The sequence below is a fragment of the Acanthochromis polyacanthus genome, chromosome 23 (assembly GCF_021347895.1).
Source record: "Acanthochromis polyacanthus isolate Apoly-LR-REF ecotype Palm Island chromosome 23, KAUST_Apoly_ChrSc, whole genome shotgun sequence".
NCBI lineage: Eukaryota > Metazoa > Chordata > Actinopteri > Pomacentridae > Acanthochromis > Acanthochromis polyacanthus.
In genome coordinates, this window is record NC_067135.1 from 8,423,161 (window position 1) to 8,440,693 (window position 17,533).

At 40.0% G+C, this 17,533-nt stretch overlaps 1 protein-coding gene across 3 annotated transcripts in view; it reads left to right on the plus strand.

Annotated features, from left to right (window-relative positions):
* Positions 1 to 17,533, plus strand: part of LOC110962478 (protein phosphatase 3 catalytic subunit alpha) — a 73,190-nt gene that overhangs the window by 14,748 nt on the left and 40,909 nt on the right. For all 3 annotated transcript variants that reach the window (XM_022210433.2, XM_022210449.2, XM_022210459.2), the window contains exon 2: positions 14,214 to 14,414. In XM_022210433.2, coding sequence (XP_022066125.1) covers positions 14,214 to 14,414 — 201 coding nt within the window. The remainder of the gene's footprint in view (positions 1 to 14,213; positions 14,415 to 17,533) is intronic.

A 17,533-nucleotide genomic window follows, 5' to 3' on the forward strand; every position in this document is an offset into this window, starting at 1 on the left:
CTGTTCAGATTAAAAAGTTTAGTTTTAGTTGAAGAGAGGATGTTTGTAAAGAAAATTACTTTAGTCAGAAGGGTTACATGTGTCATTTCAGATATTTATAAAGGGTTGGAAAAGCAGCTTCAGTGTAGCTCTGGACAGTTTACTGCAGCAGGCAGTGAAACGAAAGCATTCAGTAGCAGGTACAGAGTACAACTAATTTTCTTGCACATCTAATGTTACATGACTAACCAGTAGTTAAAAGTACTTTTGCAAATGTTGCTGCAAAGTCGGCCAGTTTATTTGTGGTAGCATGCTGCATTATATTTTTACTTCTCTGTTATGCTATCATTATAGTATTTGGTTTCAGGTGTTTAGTAGCGAAACTTTTGAAGTCAGACCTCTGGTATTGTAGCTGAACTGCGCATTGCGGATCTGTATCACATCCAGCCGCCGCCTGCATGTCAGTACACACTCATAGAACACGCCACCAACAAGAACACTTTGTAAAGTGGCTGCCGGTGCGCTGGCGGAGCTCTCCAGGGTTAGTGGGGACATATGTTCTCGATAGAACCGTGTCGTCAGTCCTTCCGAATACATGAAGCAGTTGACAACATGATGGAGAGCGGTGGAAGACTCACACAAAGGTGGTTCTGTCAATGTGAAGGGCTAGATTTTTTTTTTTGTCCAGACTGGAATCCAAACATCCCTACCAATCCATCTGCAACTGCCTGACCTTTCTGTTTGCCATGTGAAGAAAATGTTGAAATTGTAGCCTTGAAGGCCTTTGCAGACATGTTTTCGTTATGCCAAAGACTAGACATCACACATCTTCTAAGTAAATTTAATTTGAACCATGAGTGACACTTTAATATTGGGATCGGTTATCTCTGTTTGCTTTTAGGGAGGCGGTACGAGAAGAAGGGATTTCTGCTTTACATTTCTTTGTGTCTTATTGCGATGGTAGTTGAAATTCTTAATCCCTTGGATTTTGTAAGGCGTAGCTTGGTTATTCTCCTGGACACACCTAGTTGATCTACACAAGTTAGCATCAAAGCGAGCTGACCAATTAAATATTTAGTGTCCCATCGTGTCTTCTGTTAACGTTTGCACTTTACCGCCTTGCAAATGCTACAGCCGACATCCATCTGACCTCCTATGCGTGAATACATCCAGTAGTTATGCACGCTGTCTTGCCTTTCTTTGCTTTGGTATCAGCACATGGTTTTGCTTGTAGAGGAACTGGAGAAAACAGCAGAAATCACAAATCCACCTGTCTGTGGACTGCCCGTTAGAGCTGCTAAATATTACATCTAGCAGTAAAATCCATAGGTGTTGCTGCCCCCAAAGTTCAGGTCAAGAATGCCTTCCTTGTAATTGTCAGCTCCATAACTAGACAAGTGGAGCAATTAGCATGTTGCATTGATGTTATGCTTGATTTGTCATGCCAGCAGACTTTTAGATCACCGGGGAATATGCAGATAATTGTCGCCATGACACTATCTAGCCGTGGTGTGCCACAGGCTCCGTTTGTGGAAATAGCTTGCATACGGCCGAACATGCACCCATAGCACCCCGTCTTCCAGATCCTTTCAGCCTCCTTCATTGTTCCGTCTCTGCTATGCTCCAAAGCTGATTACAGCGCCTTCTCTAATGAAAGCTAATCCTGTGTCACGGCATTGTGGAGGAGGTGGTGGAGGAGGAAGGAGGGGGTGCAGGCCTCAGCACGGCAAAGCTGGCAGGGAATGTCTTCTTCAGGGCCTGTCAGAGTGGCTTTCAGAGGAAATGCCTCAGAGCGTTAACGTCTCCACAAACCTGGAAACCTGTGAGGGGTTTTATGTTGAACTTTATTCTGTGCATCTTACACGTGGCTGACCCGAGCCTATAATGCTCTGTAGTAATTTGCTATGATCAGTCCAGCTGTTCATCCCTCTCACTTGTGTTTACCTGTACTGAAGGAGAGCATCGTCTTATTTAACCTGTTGTTTCTAACACCAGTCTACAGTATAGACACTTGTCCACAAGAATTCACAGCAGGTAAATTTTGTCATCCGCCCAGGTCCACGAGATTTCGTACTAAAAGTGCACCAACTGAGCGTGTGCAAAAGTGATTCTCCACCATTCATACCTTTTAATAGTTTATCATGGAAAGAGTTGGAATGGAAGTTGTCACTGCCGAACGTCAAAGAAGCTTTGATTTGTCCATGCTTCACATTCACGAAGCCCAAATGCAGTAATTTCTCCAGATATCTCGTGCTACATTCACATACTGTTCAGGAAGTTGAAGGGGAGCGGGGGATCTCAAAATTAATATCCGGATACCACCGTCACGACCGAATATTCGGATATTCGGGTCCAGCCCTACTGTGGATTTGATAGCCTTGGTCTAGGCCTGTGTAAAGTGTTGCTTTGATGTTTGCTGCAGCGTAAATGTAGAAATTTCAGTTGCATAGACATGAATTTGACTGATTAGGAAACACTGAATGTTATAAGGACACCGACAAAGAGAGTGTATTTAATGTGGATCCACTTTATCGTATGTCATACAGGATCCATTCACAAGGTCAGGTTCAGCACAGGAACCGATCCATCATATTGGATTGGAGCATCTCTATTAGTTTTCGGCAGCATGCTTTTAGAATCACTTATGATTATGTAAATTTAAAAAGCAATGAGGCAACATGATGCTTCAATATTTCCTCCTTGGTTTTACTTTCATCAAAATCATGTTTAGACAGTGTTGAATCTTATAGATTTGTACAAAGAAGAAGCTACCCATGTTGCTTAGTATCTAACCTAATACTGTCCCTTTGGCTTAGAGAGCTTTTTCAGTGTCAATATTTAATATGGCTGTCTAGACTTCACTTTATTCTCCATCATCTACGCCTTTAGAGTTTACTAATTTAAAGAGTCTGACCTTAGAGGTGCTTTGGTTTGTCCATACTTCTCAAACAGTAATTTCTCCAGGTATCTTGTGCTGCGTTTACATACTGTACTCAGGACCCATCAGAAATAGACATCGACTTTCTAGACATGGAACTGACTTTCCTGTCTGTCATCAGGGCCTCGCTCATAATTTGCAGTGGACTACAGGTTGCGTCAGTCTCCAGGGGACGTCCCATCAGTGGACTGAGAGTCAGGGAGTGCATAGTTTTTTTAGAGTTTGGCAGATGCTCTTTTTTTTTCAGCCATTTTGATGCATTTTTACTTCATTGACAGATCTTTCCTGACTCATGCCCTTCCCCCAGTCCAGTCCCAAATAACTGAAGTCATTTGCCAGCCGTGATCCGTGTCCCTGGCGGCCTCTCACTGTGTCATTGATCCGCTGCTGCATTGATGGCTCGCCACGCACCCAACCACCACCAGAAAAACAGCATAGGGACATCCCTTACAAAACGCCTGTCCACCCCCCCCAGCATGGTATCCGTTCGCCTGCTCCCTTCTATCCATCCTTACGTGCATATATACATTCATCCATCCCGACATTCGCCCACATCAGCGTCCCACGCTTCAGTCCTAACCTCACTAATTAATCAGGGACTTAGAGTGCTGTCTGAGCAGCGGTGCATTTTGATCACCTGCTGCTGCAAATGTTTTCTACATTTCTCATCTAAAATCTGTTGCGGCAACAGCAGGATTAACGCTTGCTTGTCGCTCATTCTCACATGCAGCCCATGCCTTCTAAAACACTGCTATAGGCTATTTTCTGTCAGAGCTGGAAGGGCTTTGATAACCCCTGTCAGCCATAGCAGGATGGTTGCAGGTCTTGGGTGGATTGTTCGCTTGTTTAGTACACAACCTGTCCGTCTTAATAATGAGGATCCTTAAATAACTGTCATTGACGGAAACCTCTGTGCAGACGGCCACACATGTTGTTGCAACGAACAGCTGTCAGACGCACCATCGCACTGCTGTTGTTTGTGTTCGCTACGCCTGATAGTATGTCATTTTAAAGCATGTTTCAGAGTAATATGTATGATCAGGCTTCTGCTCGATTCTTCAGCTTTGAATCGGCTCTCTGCAGAATGTAACATGCTGCTGGCAATTTATTTTTAAGCCAATATTTTGATGGATGAAAGATTAAGACTGAGACTCCACAGCACTGTTTCCCTGGCAACCCTTTTACTCACTTTTATCTAATATCTCTCCTGTTTGTTGATGCAATGTAAAAGCTTACATCTCTGCAGCAGATCTCGATGGTCAGCAGCTCTTTAAAGTACAGTAATAGTCCACTTGTAGCATTAAATTGAAATTATGGTCATTAGAGCCACAATTAATTATGACATTGACCACAGGGTATAGCCAAAGATTGAAGCAGAGGAGAATGATTGTGCCGCTTAAAAAGTTGCATGCAACTGTGTAATAAATTCATAACGTCTGAAACAAAATTTGCAGAACAAAGCACACTGTGTTAAATTACTGAAATAATATAGCCAAATTCTAACAGCAGTGTAATGTTTTTACAAAATACAGTAAAAAACCTGCAAAATCAGAGGCTTTTTTTGGAGCCAAAAATGAGAGTGACAGTTAACAACAGGCTGCTGTACAAACTGTCGGTGTGAACTGAACAAAAAGCAAGAAAACGACAGAAACGAGACCAAAAAAATGCGGCGCAGCATGGCAAAAGCAAGACACAAATGAGAAACAAAATTACAAAAGAAATGGCTGAAAGGAGAGAAAAATGACAAATGATGCGCAAAAGAAAAGCGAGACGAAAAAACGAGACGTAAAACAACAGAAACAAAACACTAAAGAAAACTGAGACGCAAAATGACACGGATAAGGCAAAAACTAACACACAAAACAAAAAAAACCCATACAGATAGTTTCAACGAGGCATAAAACAACGGAAGCAATGACAGATGACACAAACATACACAGGATAAAAGTGTGACATGACAAAAACAAAGCACAAAATTACAATAAATGTTGATCACAGTGGCAGCACAATATAAATGCTGCATATTACTGGAACCTCATTAATTAATTATACAGTTGTGAAGTCTTTCAAGTACATTAAAATAATGACACTGTAAAAATACAGTCAGGCTCCATTCAACCAAAACTGGACAATTAAAGGTGTAAAAAGAGCTGGAATTACTTTCAGTGGCTTCGGAACATGCACCAAAAGTAACGGGTATCTGTTGACCCATGTTGTGCATCAAAGGGTTAATGATGTTCAGCAAATATTAACAGATGAATAGAAGTTATAGCCTACTGGTGGGATTTTAAAGCTTGGGTATTGTTTACTCTCTGGCTGGGATGGGAACAAAATGCAACTTCTGCTCCAATAAATCCAACCAGCTCGCTACTAATTTATGGGAATGAATTGAGTAATTTGAAGACACCATTTTAGTAATTTTAGCATGTGAATTATTAATTACAAGGAACAAATTGAGTAGTACAAGAGTAGAAATTATTAATTCGAGGGAGTAATTTGTGTGCGCAAATGATTAAATATGTTATCCTTGATACCTGCTGGGCATTGTAGCGTTACTTGTCTTCATGGCACCACATCTGTCTTTGATACAGGCCCCCTGAGTCTTCGTTGACAGTTATCCTCAGCCCCCTTTTGCATTTCTATTTCCTTTTTTTCCCCGTTCTGTCTCTGGGAGGGTTTGTGTCGTAGGGCTCGGCTCCTTCCTGGCTCAGCCGCGAAGGTAACCCATTCCACTCCCGTAACGGGAGACAGATGTAATCAGCGGACTCAAAGCGCTGAGCTTCAAAGCTATAGGCCGGCTTCTGTCCCTACTAATGCATGTTAAAGAGGTTCACACCAATTTATAAGTGACCTTTTCACCGTTAGTCCCAAAGCCTGCAGGCCTTTTGAACCTGTGGCGGGGCAGATGAGAGTACTTTACGTTCTATTGGTCGACTTCTTAATACATCTTCATGTGACATAATATAGTAGATCCCCTATTTGAAGTATAGAGTCACATTGCAAATACCACGTGCATGGATTCAGCTGTGCATCAACTCACTGCTACGATGCTTCATTTTTCAGAAAATTAAAATCTGCGACTATGTGCCTGGTGTTTAAAAGACCAGATTTTGAAAAGAAAGGCTTTTTTTCATTTCTCACCAGAGTCCATGATCTTTTTCTGTAACTGAATCCACAAGTTCTTGCTTGAATATTGTTTAAACCCGTTTTTGTTTTACAATACCCTGTTTTTTTTGCTGCAGACTGCGCCATTCGTGTCATTCTACAGCTGAAATCTATGGTGATAATTGAATTTAAGAGATGCGTCATTTCTAAGGAGAGCTGGCTAGTGAATTATTGATTGACAGCATTAGAGGCTTTCTAGGTGGGTTGTCGAGGAAGACAGAGTTGTAAAAAAGCCGATACACCAGTTTCACATCCGACTTATAGACATCACACTGTATCCTGCGTGTGAAGTAGACCATGCTGCAAATAATTTATCACCTCATGAAATACAATGAGTGTTACATGGTTCATGTGCTGCAGTTCTTTGCCATAAGGAAAGCTAGCCATGTGATCTTTTGCATTATACATGTCAGGTAGTCAGCTTCGGAACGGCCCAAACAGTCTCATAATGAAGCGATGAAAGTGCTGCCAGATGACATTTGAAGATGAGGTGCTTTCTGCTGTACAGTATGTCCTTTGTTTCCTGCCGCCTACAGATGCTCATGCATTCTGTTCATCCTGGACTCCTATCCCACTCTAATTCAGTGTAGTTATGTAATTTAATTAACAAACACTGGCTATCGGCGGAGAGTGAGTTGCACACTCTCTGTGCCCTATTCAACACTTGGCAGTCGTCCCCTGCGCATACAGCACACGCAGTGGATGCTTCATCACTAAAAGGCTTCCAACTGGATAAAAGTCTGAGTGTGATTGATATTTTTTTTCTTTTCTGCACCGTCAATAGCAAATTAATCTCATATATGCATGTACGGTGTGCAGATAGTGCAGCATGCTGTGATTCTGAAGCATAATCTCACATTTGTTAACATGCTACTCAGCGTATTTCTGTTTTTTCTGCGTGCCTGCTGCATGTCACTTTGGTCGTGCTGTCTTTACCTGGCACTGGTATTTATTTTTTGATCAGATAGTCAGTTTCCACTTGATTCATTACTGAGAGATCTCGCCTGCGCTGCTAGCCACTTACCTCGCCTCAGGATAAAGAGCACAGCACCGTATTTCAAAAAAAGGCAAACGGATCAGGAGAACAGAGTCGGCCGCTTTGTGCCAGCGAGGAAGCAAAGTTGTAGATTGGTATCAGACTTTAGATCACGCTGTGTTTGCATAATAACATCTGTCCATACAGTCAAATCACCTCTGGTATTCTATACACTTGGTGTGAGCTGACCTTTGCTGCACTCGCGCATAGTTGCCCCAGTCTTTGTTCTGCCTCAGCTCCCTGTTGGTCATGCTGAGATTTCCACTGGTCACGCTGAGTCTTAAGGGAGGAAAATTGCTGGTGCGGTGGCTTGTCTGGTGGAAGGGGATGGAGGGGTTGACGTGACAACCGAGAGTCTGGCCCACGCCCCCTCACTGCATCGTGCAACGTCAGCGGTCAATTTGGCATCTGATGCAAAGATGCTGAACTGGAAGGATTTATCAGATGGATCGGTGTGTTGTGTCTGTGCGGTTTTAAAGGAATTCATTTGTTTTATAAATGCCTCCTCGCTGGCTACGCTCCCAACGTGGCTTAGACTTGTTATTTTTTCAGGTATTTCCTGGGTGAAGGATGTGGAGCATCCACAGTCAGTGTTTGCGGTTGATGTCAGTAGCAGCACCAGCTGGATATTGATCGACTGACTATATTATGTGCAGTATTTGCAGACTTATTTTTGCTCTGTAGCTCCCGAAATTTCTTCTGAATATATCAGAATGTGACCGTACGAACGTCTGTTAACCCTCGTGTTGTCTTGCGGGTCAAAATTGACCCATTTTAAAGTTTGAAAATGTGTGAAAAAAAATATTTGCACAGTAAAAAGTCTGTCCACATTTTCAACATTTTGGGGAAATCTTGGAACATTTTTTGGTGGACAAAAAGAAATGTTAAAAATGTTTCTTAAGAACATTAACAAAAAAAATCAACCGAAATCCAGTGAAATTTGCTGCATTTTGGTTGATTTTTATGTGAATGTTCTTATAGAAATTATTGTAAGTTTTACTGATATATATGAAATATTTTAGATATTTTTATTCATTTTTTGGAAGATTTTTATTCATTTTTTGAAAATATTTACAAGAATTTTCTTGCCAAATTTGGGGGATTTTTTAAAAAAAATAAAGCTTTTAAGGGAAACTTGGAAGGAATTATTGGAATTTTCTTCCTGAAGGTTTTGCAAATTTTCAGAAATTTGGGAATTTTTTTTGCTGCATTTTTTTCAGACAAGGAAACAATATTTTTTGGTGCTCGTAAATGAAGATAACAGGAAGGTTAATCATGTTAGATTTAGCACGCGCAACTTTCAGCAAAAACACCAAGACGACGTGCAGGAATTGTAGACATCCGAGCTGCCAGATGAGGCCAGGTTGCTCTTGGCTAAATGAAGCCAGGGGTGTTTGTTGAGCTCTGCAACAGTCTCTCACTTTCTCCAATTAAGCTGATCTGTCCAGCACCATATGACTGCGCACCTCACGCTGTCTCATTCCTCAGAGAGATAGCATTGGCTGTGAACCACACCGGCCTCAACATTTCAAGGCTTCCCAGCAGTTTCAGATGCTCCGGTGTTGCAAAATTTCTTGAAATTCACACCTGAATGTCTGCTCTGCGGAACTGTTCTTCCCGTAATTCTCAGGCTTGATGAGTTGAGAACTTTCTACTCATCAAATGGTTGAATGTTGCTATAAACCTGACCAATGTAGGATACTATACTTTCATTAAATCAACTCTAAGGTTTATTTAGCACGCCCTCCAGACATTCAGAGGTTTAGTGGTCTATTAAGCCTTAAACCTAATAGCTGATGGATGGCTTTAATTTGCAGCTTGGAAATTACAATACTAATCTGAGACAAATTACTAGGGAAAGTTAAATCAGACGGGGTTTTTTTTTTTTCTTCCTCTGTGACCCTCGCTCACTCTCTAGTCATTTCTCTCTCATGCTAGATTTGAGGCTGCAATGCAATTTCCCAGTTACATAACAGAAAGGGAACAGAGAAATGGTAAAATTAATGAAGGCAAAAGCAACCGGCTAATGGAGACCATTTCTGAGTCATACTTGTTTCAGGCAGATTGCCGTGGGGTCAGTTTGTGTTCTCGTGGCTGTAAAGCTCCGTAGGAAAGAACAGAGAGATGCACAGGGCTATTTGCAACAATCAGTTGCTGTCTGGGAAAATCCTGATGCTGCTGATAATAGCAGGGTTTGGCTGCAAAAGGATTTGAGGGACTTTTTCCATTTTAATTCTGCTAGACTTTCACCGTTTTTGAACAGCTAGTTACTTCAATGAAAGGTTATATAATGCAATATGCGCCTCCTCCAACAATAATTTTTTCGTACAGAAAACAGAAAACAACAGATAGGTGTCCACCCATGTCGGACTTTTTCCTCAACTCCGAGCTTTTAATTTTTGTCTTGGGAATAGCAGCTCTTTCTTTAGAGTGAAGAACCTACCATTACAATGTGCCATGTAATGTTTTGGCAGGGGTGGGTGTTACTCTTGTTAATAAGAGGGCTGTTAGAAATTCCACAGGGGGAAAGTTCACAGTGTTTCCATTGTCATGACTGTAGGAAGTGGAAGGTTGATGTGTTGTAGAGATTGCCGAGGTGCCAACATCCACAGCTTTCGTACGAGTTATTTCAGTTAAAGAATAATGTTATTCTTCAGTGTTTGAATATTAGAATGCGCCGTGTTTTGGCACTTCTGTGGGGGCAGATGTGGTCCGCTGGTTGTTCGAATGGGACCACACACCGCACGACCGTCTCCAAATTTGTTGTGTGTGTCCCATCAGCTGTAGATAAGATGCAGGAGGCTCGTGGTCTCAACCTAACAAATGAAGGTTTTGGAGAATGTTTTAGATTTTCATTGTTTTGGTAAATTACTGTTATTAACTAGTACAGATAAAAAGGTGTTAATTTGCATATTAGCCCTCACAAAGCATCACAAAACTGTAAATAATGTCCACATAAACAAATCCGTGTTTTTAGAAATAGTAATACCTTCTTTTACAATGTGTGACTGTAAAATTACCTGATTTTTTTTTTGTGGATAAATTCGTTATTTTATAGGAAAATATGTATACCGAGGATAGAAAAATTATGAATAGCTTTTTAACAGTTGTTTTCCAGAGTTTGCCTGTTTTGCTGAATTTCACATAACGCATTAGCTGTCGCAAAACTGTAAATAAAATCTACATCAAAAAAGTATCTACATATTTACAAATAGTAATTGCTTCCACTACAGTGTATAACTGTAAAATTACATGATATTTACCGTGTTTCAATCAGCCACTCCGCAAAATATATATTTTTTCCCAGGTAATATCTACTAAAATCACAGAAAATCTGTTTTGTCAAATGTTATTCATTCTTTTACAATATGTGACTGTAAAAATTACGGTTTTTCTGAATGTGAATCAGCTGAAAAACATTATTTTAGAGATTTTTTGCTGTTATTTTTGCAGTTTGTGAGTGGAACAGTATTCCACATTTTTATAGATTTTTTATTTTTTATTTTTTTAACAATGTATGCCTCTTGTTTATGGATCCCAAGTTACCATTACGACTATTAAAAATGTGGTTTTCCATGCATCTTCTTCATGAAAATCAGTTTGTTTAGCTTCAAGCATGTTGAGCATCTTTTCACAGAATGTTCTGCAGACATTCTTGAATTAGCTTTGTTTAGTTTTCTAAAGTTCAGTTTCAGCAGCAGCATAGTTGTGGTGGACTGCTTTGGGAGTTTACCTGTCACCGGTTAATGCTTAATTGGCTAACATTGTGGGCTGAGGAAAATACAGCAAATACCTTGGCCTCTGCTCCCATCTGACAGTTGCACGAAATTTCTTGGTGTTTATTGTGACGGCAAACCAAATCAATGCTCCTGATGTTCAACAGCTCGGAAGTCTCCCTCCAGCATGAAAACGTGTTTTGGTCACTTTACGGAATATTGTCAGATCAGAGTTTGCCTAGGAAATATGAGGTGTGGCTATTAAATGAGACTAATGCTATAATTCAATTTTATTATCCCCCGCCTCCACAAAGTGGAAAATGGGGATATAGGTTTGGCTTCCGTGCGTCCGTCCATCCGTCCATCCGTCCGACATGAAGGGGACAGCTTTTCTCGGAAACTATTACAGCTAGGATTACGAAATTTAGTGTATAGCTTCACACCATGGACACCTTGATCAAGTTCGAAAATGAGACCTGTGCGACAATATTTAACAGAGTTATGGCCCTTGATCACTATTTTGGACATAGACTCATAGACATCACATGTGGCGGGGGATATTGATGACCATGTCGTCTTGTTTAATTTGGGCAGATTGAAGCTTTCAGAGGTTGTTGATGCCTACTGATTGATGCATACTACGTGATTCAGACCTGCACACTGTGGTTTAACCCTCGTGTTGCCCTGTGCGTCAAAATTGACCCGTTTTAAAGTTTAAAAATGTGGAAAAAAATTTATTTTCACAGTAAAACTTCTGATGTCCACATTTTCAACATTTTTGGAAATCTATGAAAGTGTTTCTTAAGAGCATTCACAAAAAATCAACCAAAATCCAGCGAATTTCGCTGGATTTTGGTTGATTTTTTGTGTGAATGTTCTTAAGAAATATTTTTGAACATTTATTTTTTGTTTTGAATGTTCTTAAAGAAAACATTAGAAGTTTTACTGATATATATGTAATCATTTTAGATATTTTAGAATTTTTTTTGGGAAGATTTTTACTTAATTTTTGAAAATATTCGCAAGAATTTTCTTAAGGAATTATTGGAATTTTCTTCCTGAAGGTTTTGCAAATTTTTTAGAAATTTGGGAAATTTTTTTGCTGAATTTTTGCATTTTTTTTTCAGACTAAAACTATATTTTTCGGTGCCTGTAAATGAATTCAACAGGAGTGTTAACTGACATAAGCCAAGTCTCATTACTTAATAGCCACACCTCGGACATTTTGCACATCATCTGACCCAATGTTTGAACTCTTATGTTACTGGTTTTACAAATTCATGCTTCCTCCTTTTGGGAAAATCACTCTTATGATGGTATTTCATGTCCATCATGTAAAGTTTGACTTTAGAAAATTAAATCAAATTGCAAAATCTGTCCGGAAAATTTCATAATATTACATATTTTCCCCAAATTGTTCAGTCCTAGTTCAAGATGTGGCCTTAATTTCTAGAGACATGGTCCAATGTGCATCTTAGACAAATGTGAAATAGAAGCTTGATCTTCTATTCAATAGTTTAATATTATTATTTATTATGTAGTATTATTAAAACAGAGTATTCATACATATCTCCTGACATGCCTAGATGGTATCTTTAATTATCTTCATTTATGTTGAATCTCTGACATAATCACATTGCAGATTCTCAGCCGCCCTGTCTTTCTATTGAGGTGGAAAATGCCCCCAAAACAAGTGCATAATAGTTCACATGAGGGTTCACACTGTCCTGTATGTGTTCAACATGTCAGGGGAGCAGTGTTTGCCACTGTGGAGCCCCAAAGCCCTGAGGTCCTGGTCCTGGGGCTCGAGTTGTGCAGCAGGTGCTCATGGGAGGCCAAACCGGGGCCTTGGGCAGTTCTATCTCAGATGAAGGATCCCTGAATGCCCCAGACATAAGCCCTACATTGTTTAATAAGATTTATTCAGCCACACTAAGTATTGGCTTTAATAAAATTGGTGATAATGGCCCATTTTGAGCATTTTGTATTTCAGTAAACATGAGTTTGATGCCATAGCACTGTGTCCTGTCACGCAGAACCTTAAACTAGTAGATAAGGAGAAAATAATGGTCAGAATGTTGATTTTCACACATCAGAAATTGGTTTTCCCTGCATTGGCTCTAGGCAGAGTTTTAACTGAATCATGCTTTGTAAATTGGAACAACCGTAGAGAAGTGTTACTGTCAGTCAGATTTAGATTGTTACAGACACAGGGATGCTTAAAAATATCCAGGGTGCAAGCGTGCATGTCCAGTAAATCTGCAATTTCAACATACACCTGTTAGGAAGCTTTAACTAGTGCAGCTGAGTTCCCAAATATCATCTGTCACCGAGCACAGTGTGGCACAGATAAAGTGCTGGTCTGATTACCAGTGATGTCACCTATGGGAGACACACACAAACACAAACACGCACATGCATGAACACCAACAGTATTTGCTCCTTGCTTAGTGCGTTAGTCACAACCGTATGCTATGTGCAAAGTCTGCAACTGGACATTGATTGAAACGTTGTCTCACATTTTCATACTCAGTAAAGCTTCTAATTATCTGTTTTTCATGCAGTGATTCGATTGGAGAGCACGTTGTTTTAAATTTAAAATACATGCAAACAACAGTCGGGCTTGTGAGTGCCTCAGTCGTGTCCAGAATTACTGGAGCACACTGGACTGCCGTGAAAAGCGATGCCTTATAAGCCACTAATTATGGAAATTGACAGTAACAGAGATTTGTTGTGGATTTGGTTAGTCTAATTTCTGTGATGCCTTCGAGACTGTCGGAAATGAACATCATTTTAGCCCTTTTAAGTAACTCTAGCTGACAAATAAGTGAATGCATGTCAGACTGAGGATGATGCCTGTATTCACACATTAAAAAAAAAAGCACGTTGACCTCGCCCTAAATATGGAGAAGGGTTATACATTAAACCCTGCATATACTCATGTTTTTTAGACTTTGTCCTCATATGAAACCCTTTTTATATTATTAAAACAACAGATGTCTCAGTTCTCTGCTTCATTTTCAAAGTGTAATCTCTTTTGCCATGAATATTGCCAAGAAAACTAGAAAATGTGTGGGTCTGTTATAAATATTGAAAATTGAATGAGTCACAGATCATCGCAGCAATCTGGTAAATTGTCTCAGAGGGTGGGCTGGAAGCAGGGGAGTGAACACTGACTCCCTCTCCTGCAGGGAGTCGATCCCCTGGAAGGTACAAAGTACCTGCTAATCAAACAGCTTAAATGCCGTTTGCTCAGTCATGCGGAATTATCTGTGTATCCTCATAAGTCTTTTGTCAATGAAGAGAATATTAAAGTACTATAAACATGTTATGAAAGTGCAGCGGCCTTAATGATGCTTTCTTTTTTAAACCCTCGCAGCTGTCCCCTTCCCCCCCAGTCACCGGCTGACAGCTAAAGAGGTGTTTGACAGCGATGGGAAGCCCAAAGTGGACGTGCTGAAAGCTCACCTAACCAAGGAAGGCCGTGTGGAGGAATCGGTGGCTCTGAGGCTCATAGGGGAGGGCGCCGCTATCCTGCGTGCAGAGAAGAACCTGCTGGACATCGAGGCCCCGGTGACAGGTCAGCACTCAGATATGGCGTATTTTTCTGAAACTTCTGCTCGAGCTTCTTTGATTTACCTGAAAAAGCACAAAATATGTGTATTTAAAAAGATAGCTGTGAGCTTTTAGCTTGATATGACATACTTACTGAGATAAGTAGATTTTAAGTTGCCTTTTCTCCCACTTACAGCTTTTTTTTTTTTTTTTTTTTTGCGTGTCAAAGTTTGAAGCTGTTTGACAATATCTCATGAACTATTAGCTACAAAAGCCTGATGCTTCCACTATTATTTGTCATCATGCCACCAGTTCAGAATCTGCAATAGTGGACAAGTAGATAAAATAATCTGATTTTGGGTTAGGTAAAATATTAGAAAAACAATCAAAGATTCAATCTTTGAGCACACATTAACCAAGAAAATCATATTGCAGAAGACAACTAGTGATAGTTTCTGAATTACATGTAGTTTTATGTCACAATAATACTGCATACATATTTTTTTGAAAATGTATTCATTATGGGCATATTTTTTATTCTCAGATAATAACTGAATTCATATCATGTTAGTTAGGGTTTCTTTTGTGCTACTAGACTATGTTTGGATTTTATGCTCTTAGTCATGCAAAGCAAACCATAGAATTAAGGAAACTTATTTATTTATTATTTATAGTTTATTTAATAAGGACCAGTGTATACAATAAACATGTATAACACTATAACATTTATAGCCAGAGCTAATTTGCAAAGTCTGTCCCTAGAAGGGCTTTTACAAGATGAACTTGAACATCAAAGGTTAAACAGGTCCAGAAATTCTTGTTTTTCCAAAAGGAGACACTTGAATGTGACTGTAAAATCCACTATAGACTTCCTTGACTTTCTTGTCATACTCTCCTTAATGTTATCTGCATTTATTGATTTTTGTATTGTTGCAAATCTGCATTTATTTTTCCATTTATTTATTCAGTCTGCCTGTTTCTCAAACTGAAACTTAAGGACTGCTTCACAACTGTTTGGAAAAATGTCTGAATTTTTCCTTGTTTGTACTTTAATGAATGACAGACCATGATCCACTTACAGATATTACTGGTGTTTGCATGCAAACATGATGGAAGAAGATGAATATTCTTCCTGGCTTGTTTTTTTTTCTCCAAAGATTCCAAATCCTCATCAAAACTGCGCTGTGTGGCAGCGTACAATAACCAACTGTTTGTTTTACGTATTAAGAGGTTTAAACAACTTCCAGATAGACTTGTGCTGGAGCGAAATCACGCTGGATGAGAGGACTGAATGTTTACAGCAGTATGAAAACTTAATTTTCCTAATTAACTGAGTCATTGTGCCTCAAGGCCACACATGGGTCGCATTGCTAGCCATAGCAATGCAATCTGAGGAACACACGGGTTTCAATTTTGCAAAGGTAGTAAGATCAACAGAATACTTCTCTTTTAATACCAAGAGGTGATTTTAAAAACCTCTGCTACACTTGATAAAGGGTAATGAAACACATTGTCCTTCTTTTGGGTAAAACAGTTTTTAAAAAGTACATTTTCATCTCATTTGCTTGTGGATACTTAATAAGATTTGCTGTTTTTTTATAGTTGTGCACTTTTCTAAGCTCCCTGCAGCTGAAGTTGAGCTCATTCGTGGCTGCCTCCCTGAAGGAACATGCTGTTGTGGGAGGTTTTCGCTGATGCAAATGCACAGATCCAGAGCGTCTATTGTTGTCTTTCTTCCTGGTCAAGTGCCCTCTTCCTCCATTAGACTTTCTGATGAGGCTTCTTTGATGTCGTCGTAACCAGAGGCCTACTCAAAGGATCTATGGCAACCCCATCATTTCTTAATACGAGCTCATTCCCTCAATATCGACCAGAGGGGACCTGTTTTCATATTCGGCAGCCATCGTTCTTACTTACATTCATGAATGCACGGCTCTTTTTAAGCACTGTGAGGTTTTATTGAGGTCATTGCGATGAGAGAGTATCTTGTTGAGCTGTTAAAGAGAGTGAAGCTTAACAAAAAGATGCAAACAGGTTGCACAATCATAAGCCTTATTTTCCTGCCTCTGTCCTTGCATTTGCATTCACCTAACCAAGAGATTAAGAGAAATCCAACTAGATTACTGATTATTTAAGCATGCGTACACATAGCCAGTAGTGGTTTACATGATGAAGTACCACTCTGGAAACAACATCTAAGTGTTGTGCACCGCTGTGTCCTCATGAATTAAGTTAAAACTCCGACTGAAGCTCAACCAAATGGTATTGATGTTCCAGTTTTAGCTAAGCAGCACAAAATAAGTTAATTTCCATAGTGAGTAGGCACTGGGCAATTTGTAAAAATTAAACACATACGCAGAGGATGGAAAAGTTAAACTCTCTCCTCTTGCTGTAGCAGACCTCCAGGAAAATACAAGAAGAAATTATGAGTAATATTAAACCGAACACAAATAAAATATTGCTTTAAAAAATGCAGCGCTGGGTGTGGGAGAGATTAGATTACTGAGTGAATGACATGCATTTATTGCAGGATGTGTAAAAGCATGATTCGATTTTATGGTTTAACTCGGTCGCAATCTGGACTCTGGCGTGTGAACACAGTCTGACCTTCCTCTGTGGTCAGATTGTCTTTGAAATTTCCGAGAAGCTCTGTTACAAGCTAACGTTTTTTTGTTTTTTTTTCTTTCTTTCTAAAACGGCAGAAATGACAGATCAGCCAGTAAACCTCCTGCCTTTGTTGTGTTACATAGAAACAGTGCTTCTGTTCGGCAGATCCTGAGGAGCTGTGTGTGTTTTTGTGCTCATGCGCTTGTGTACACGAGTGCGGCAATGAAGCACTTTTTTCCCTCCCACTCAACACCCCTGTCTCAACCCCTCTCCCACTCACTAGTCAGGCTTTTTCAACAAGGATTTCTCTGTTTGCGCGCTCACTCTCCTGCTGTGTTTCCCTCTCGTGCGCGCTCCCGAACTCGCCATTCTCTATAAACATGTCTTTGTTTCACTCCTCTTCCCTCTGTCTGCCATATTTGAACCTTCTGCGCCGTGGTCAGAAGCCGTTTCTTTCCCCCTCTGCAAGCGCACCTCCAATTCCAACGCGACACATGGTCAACAAATTAGTATGTAAATATTTATCATAGATGCAAA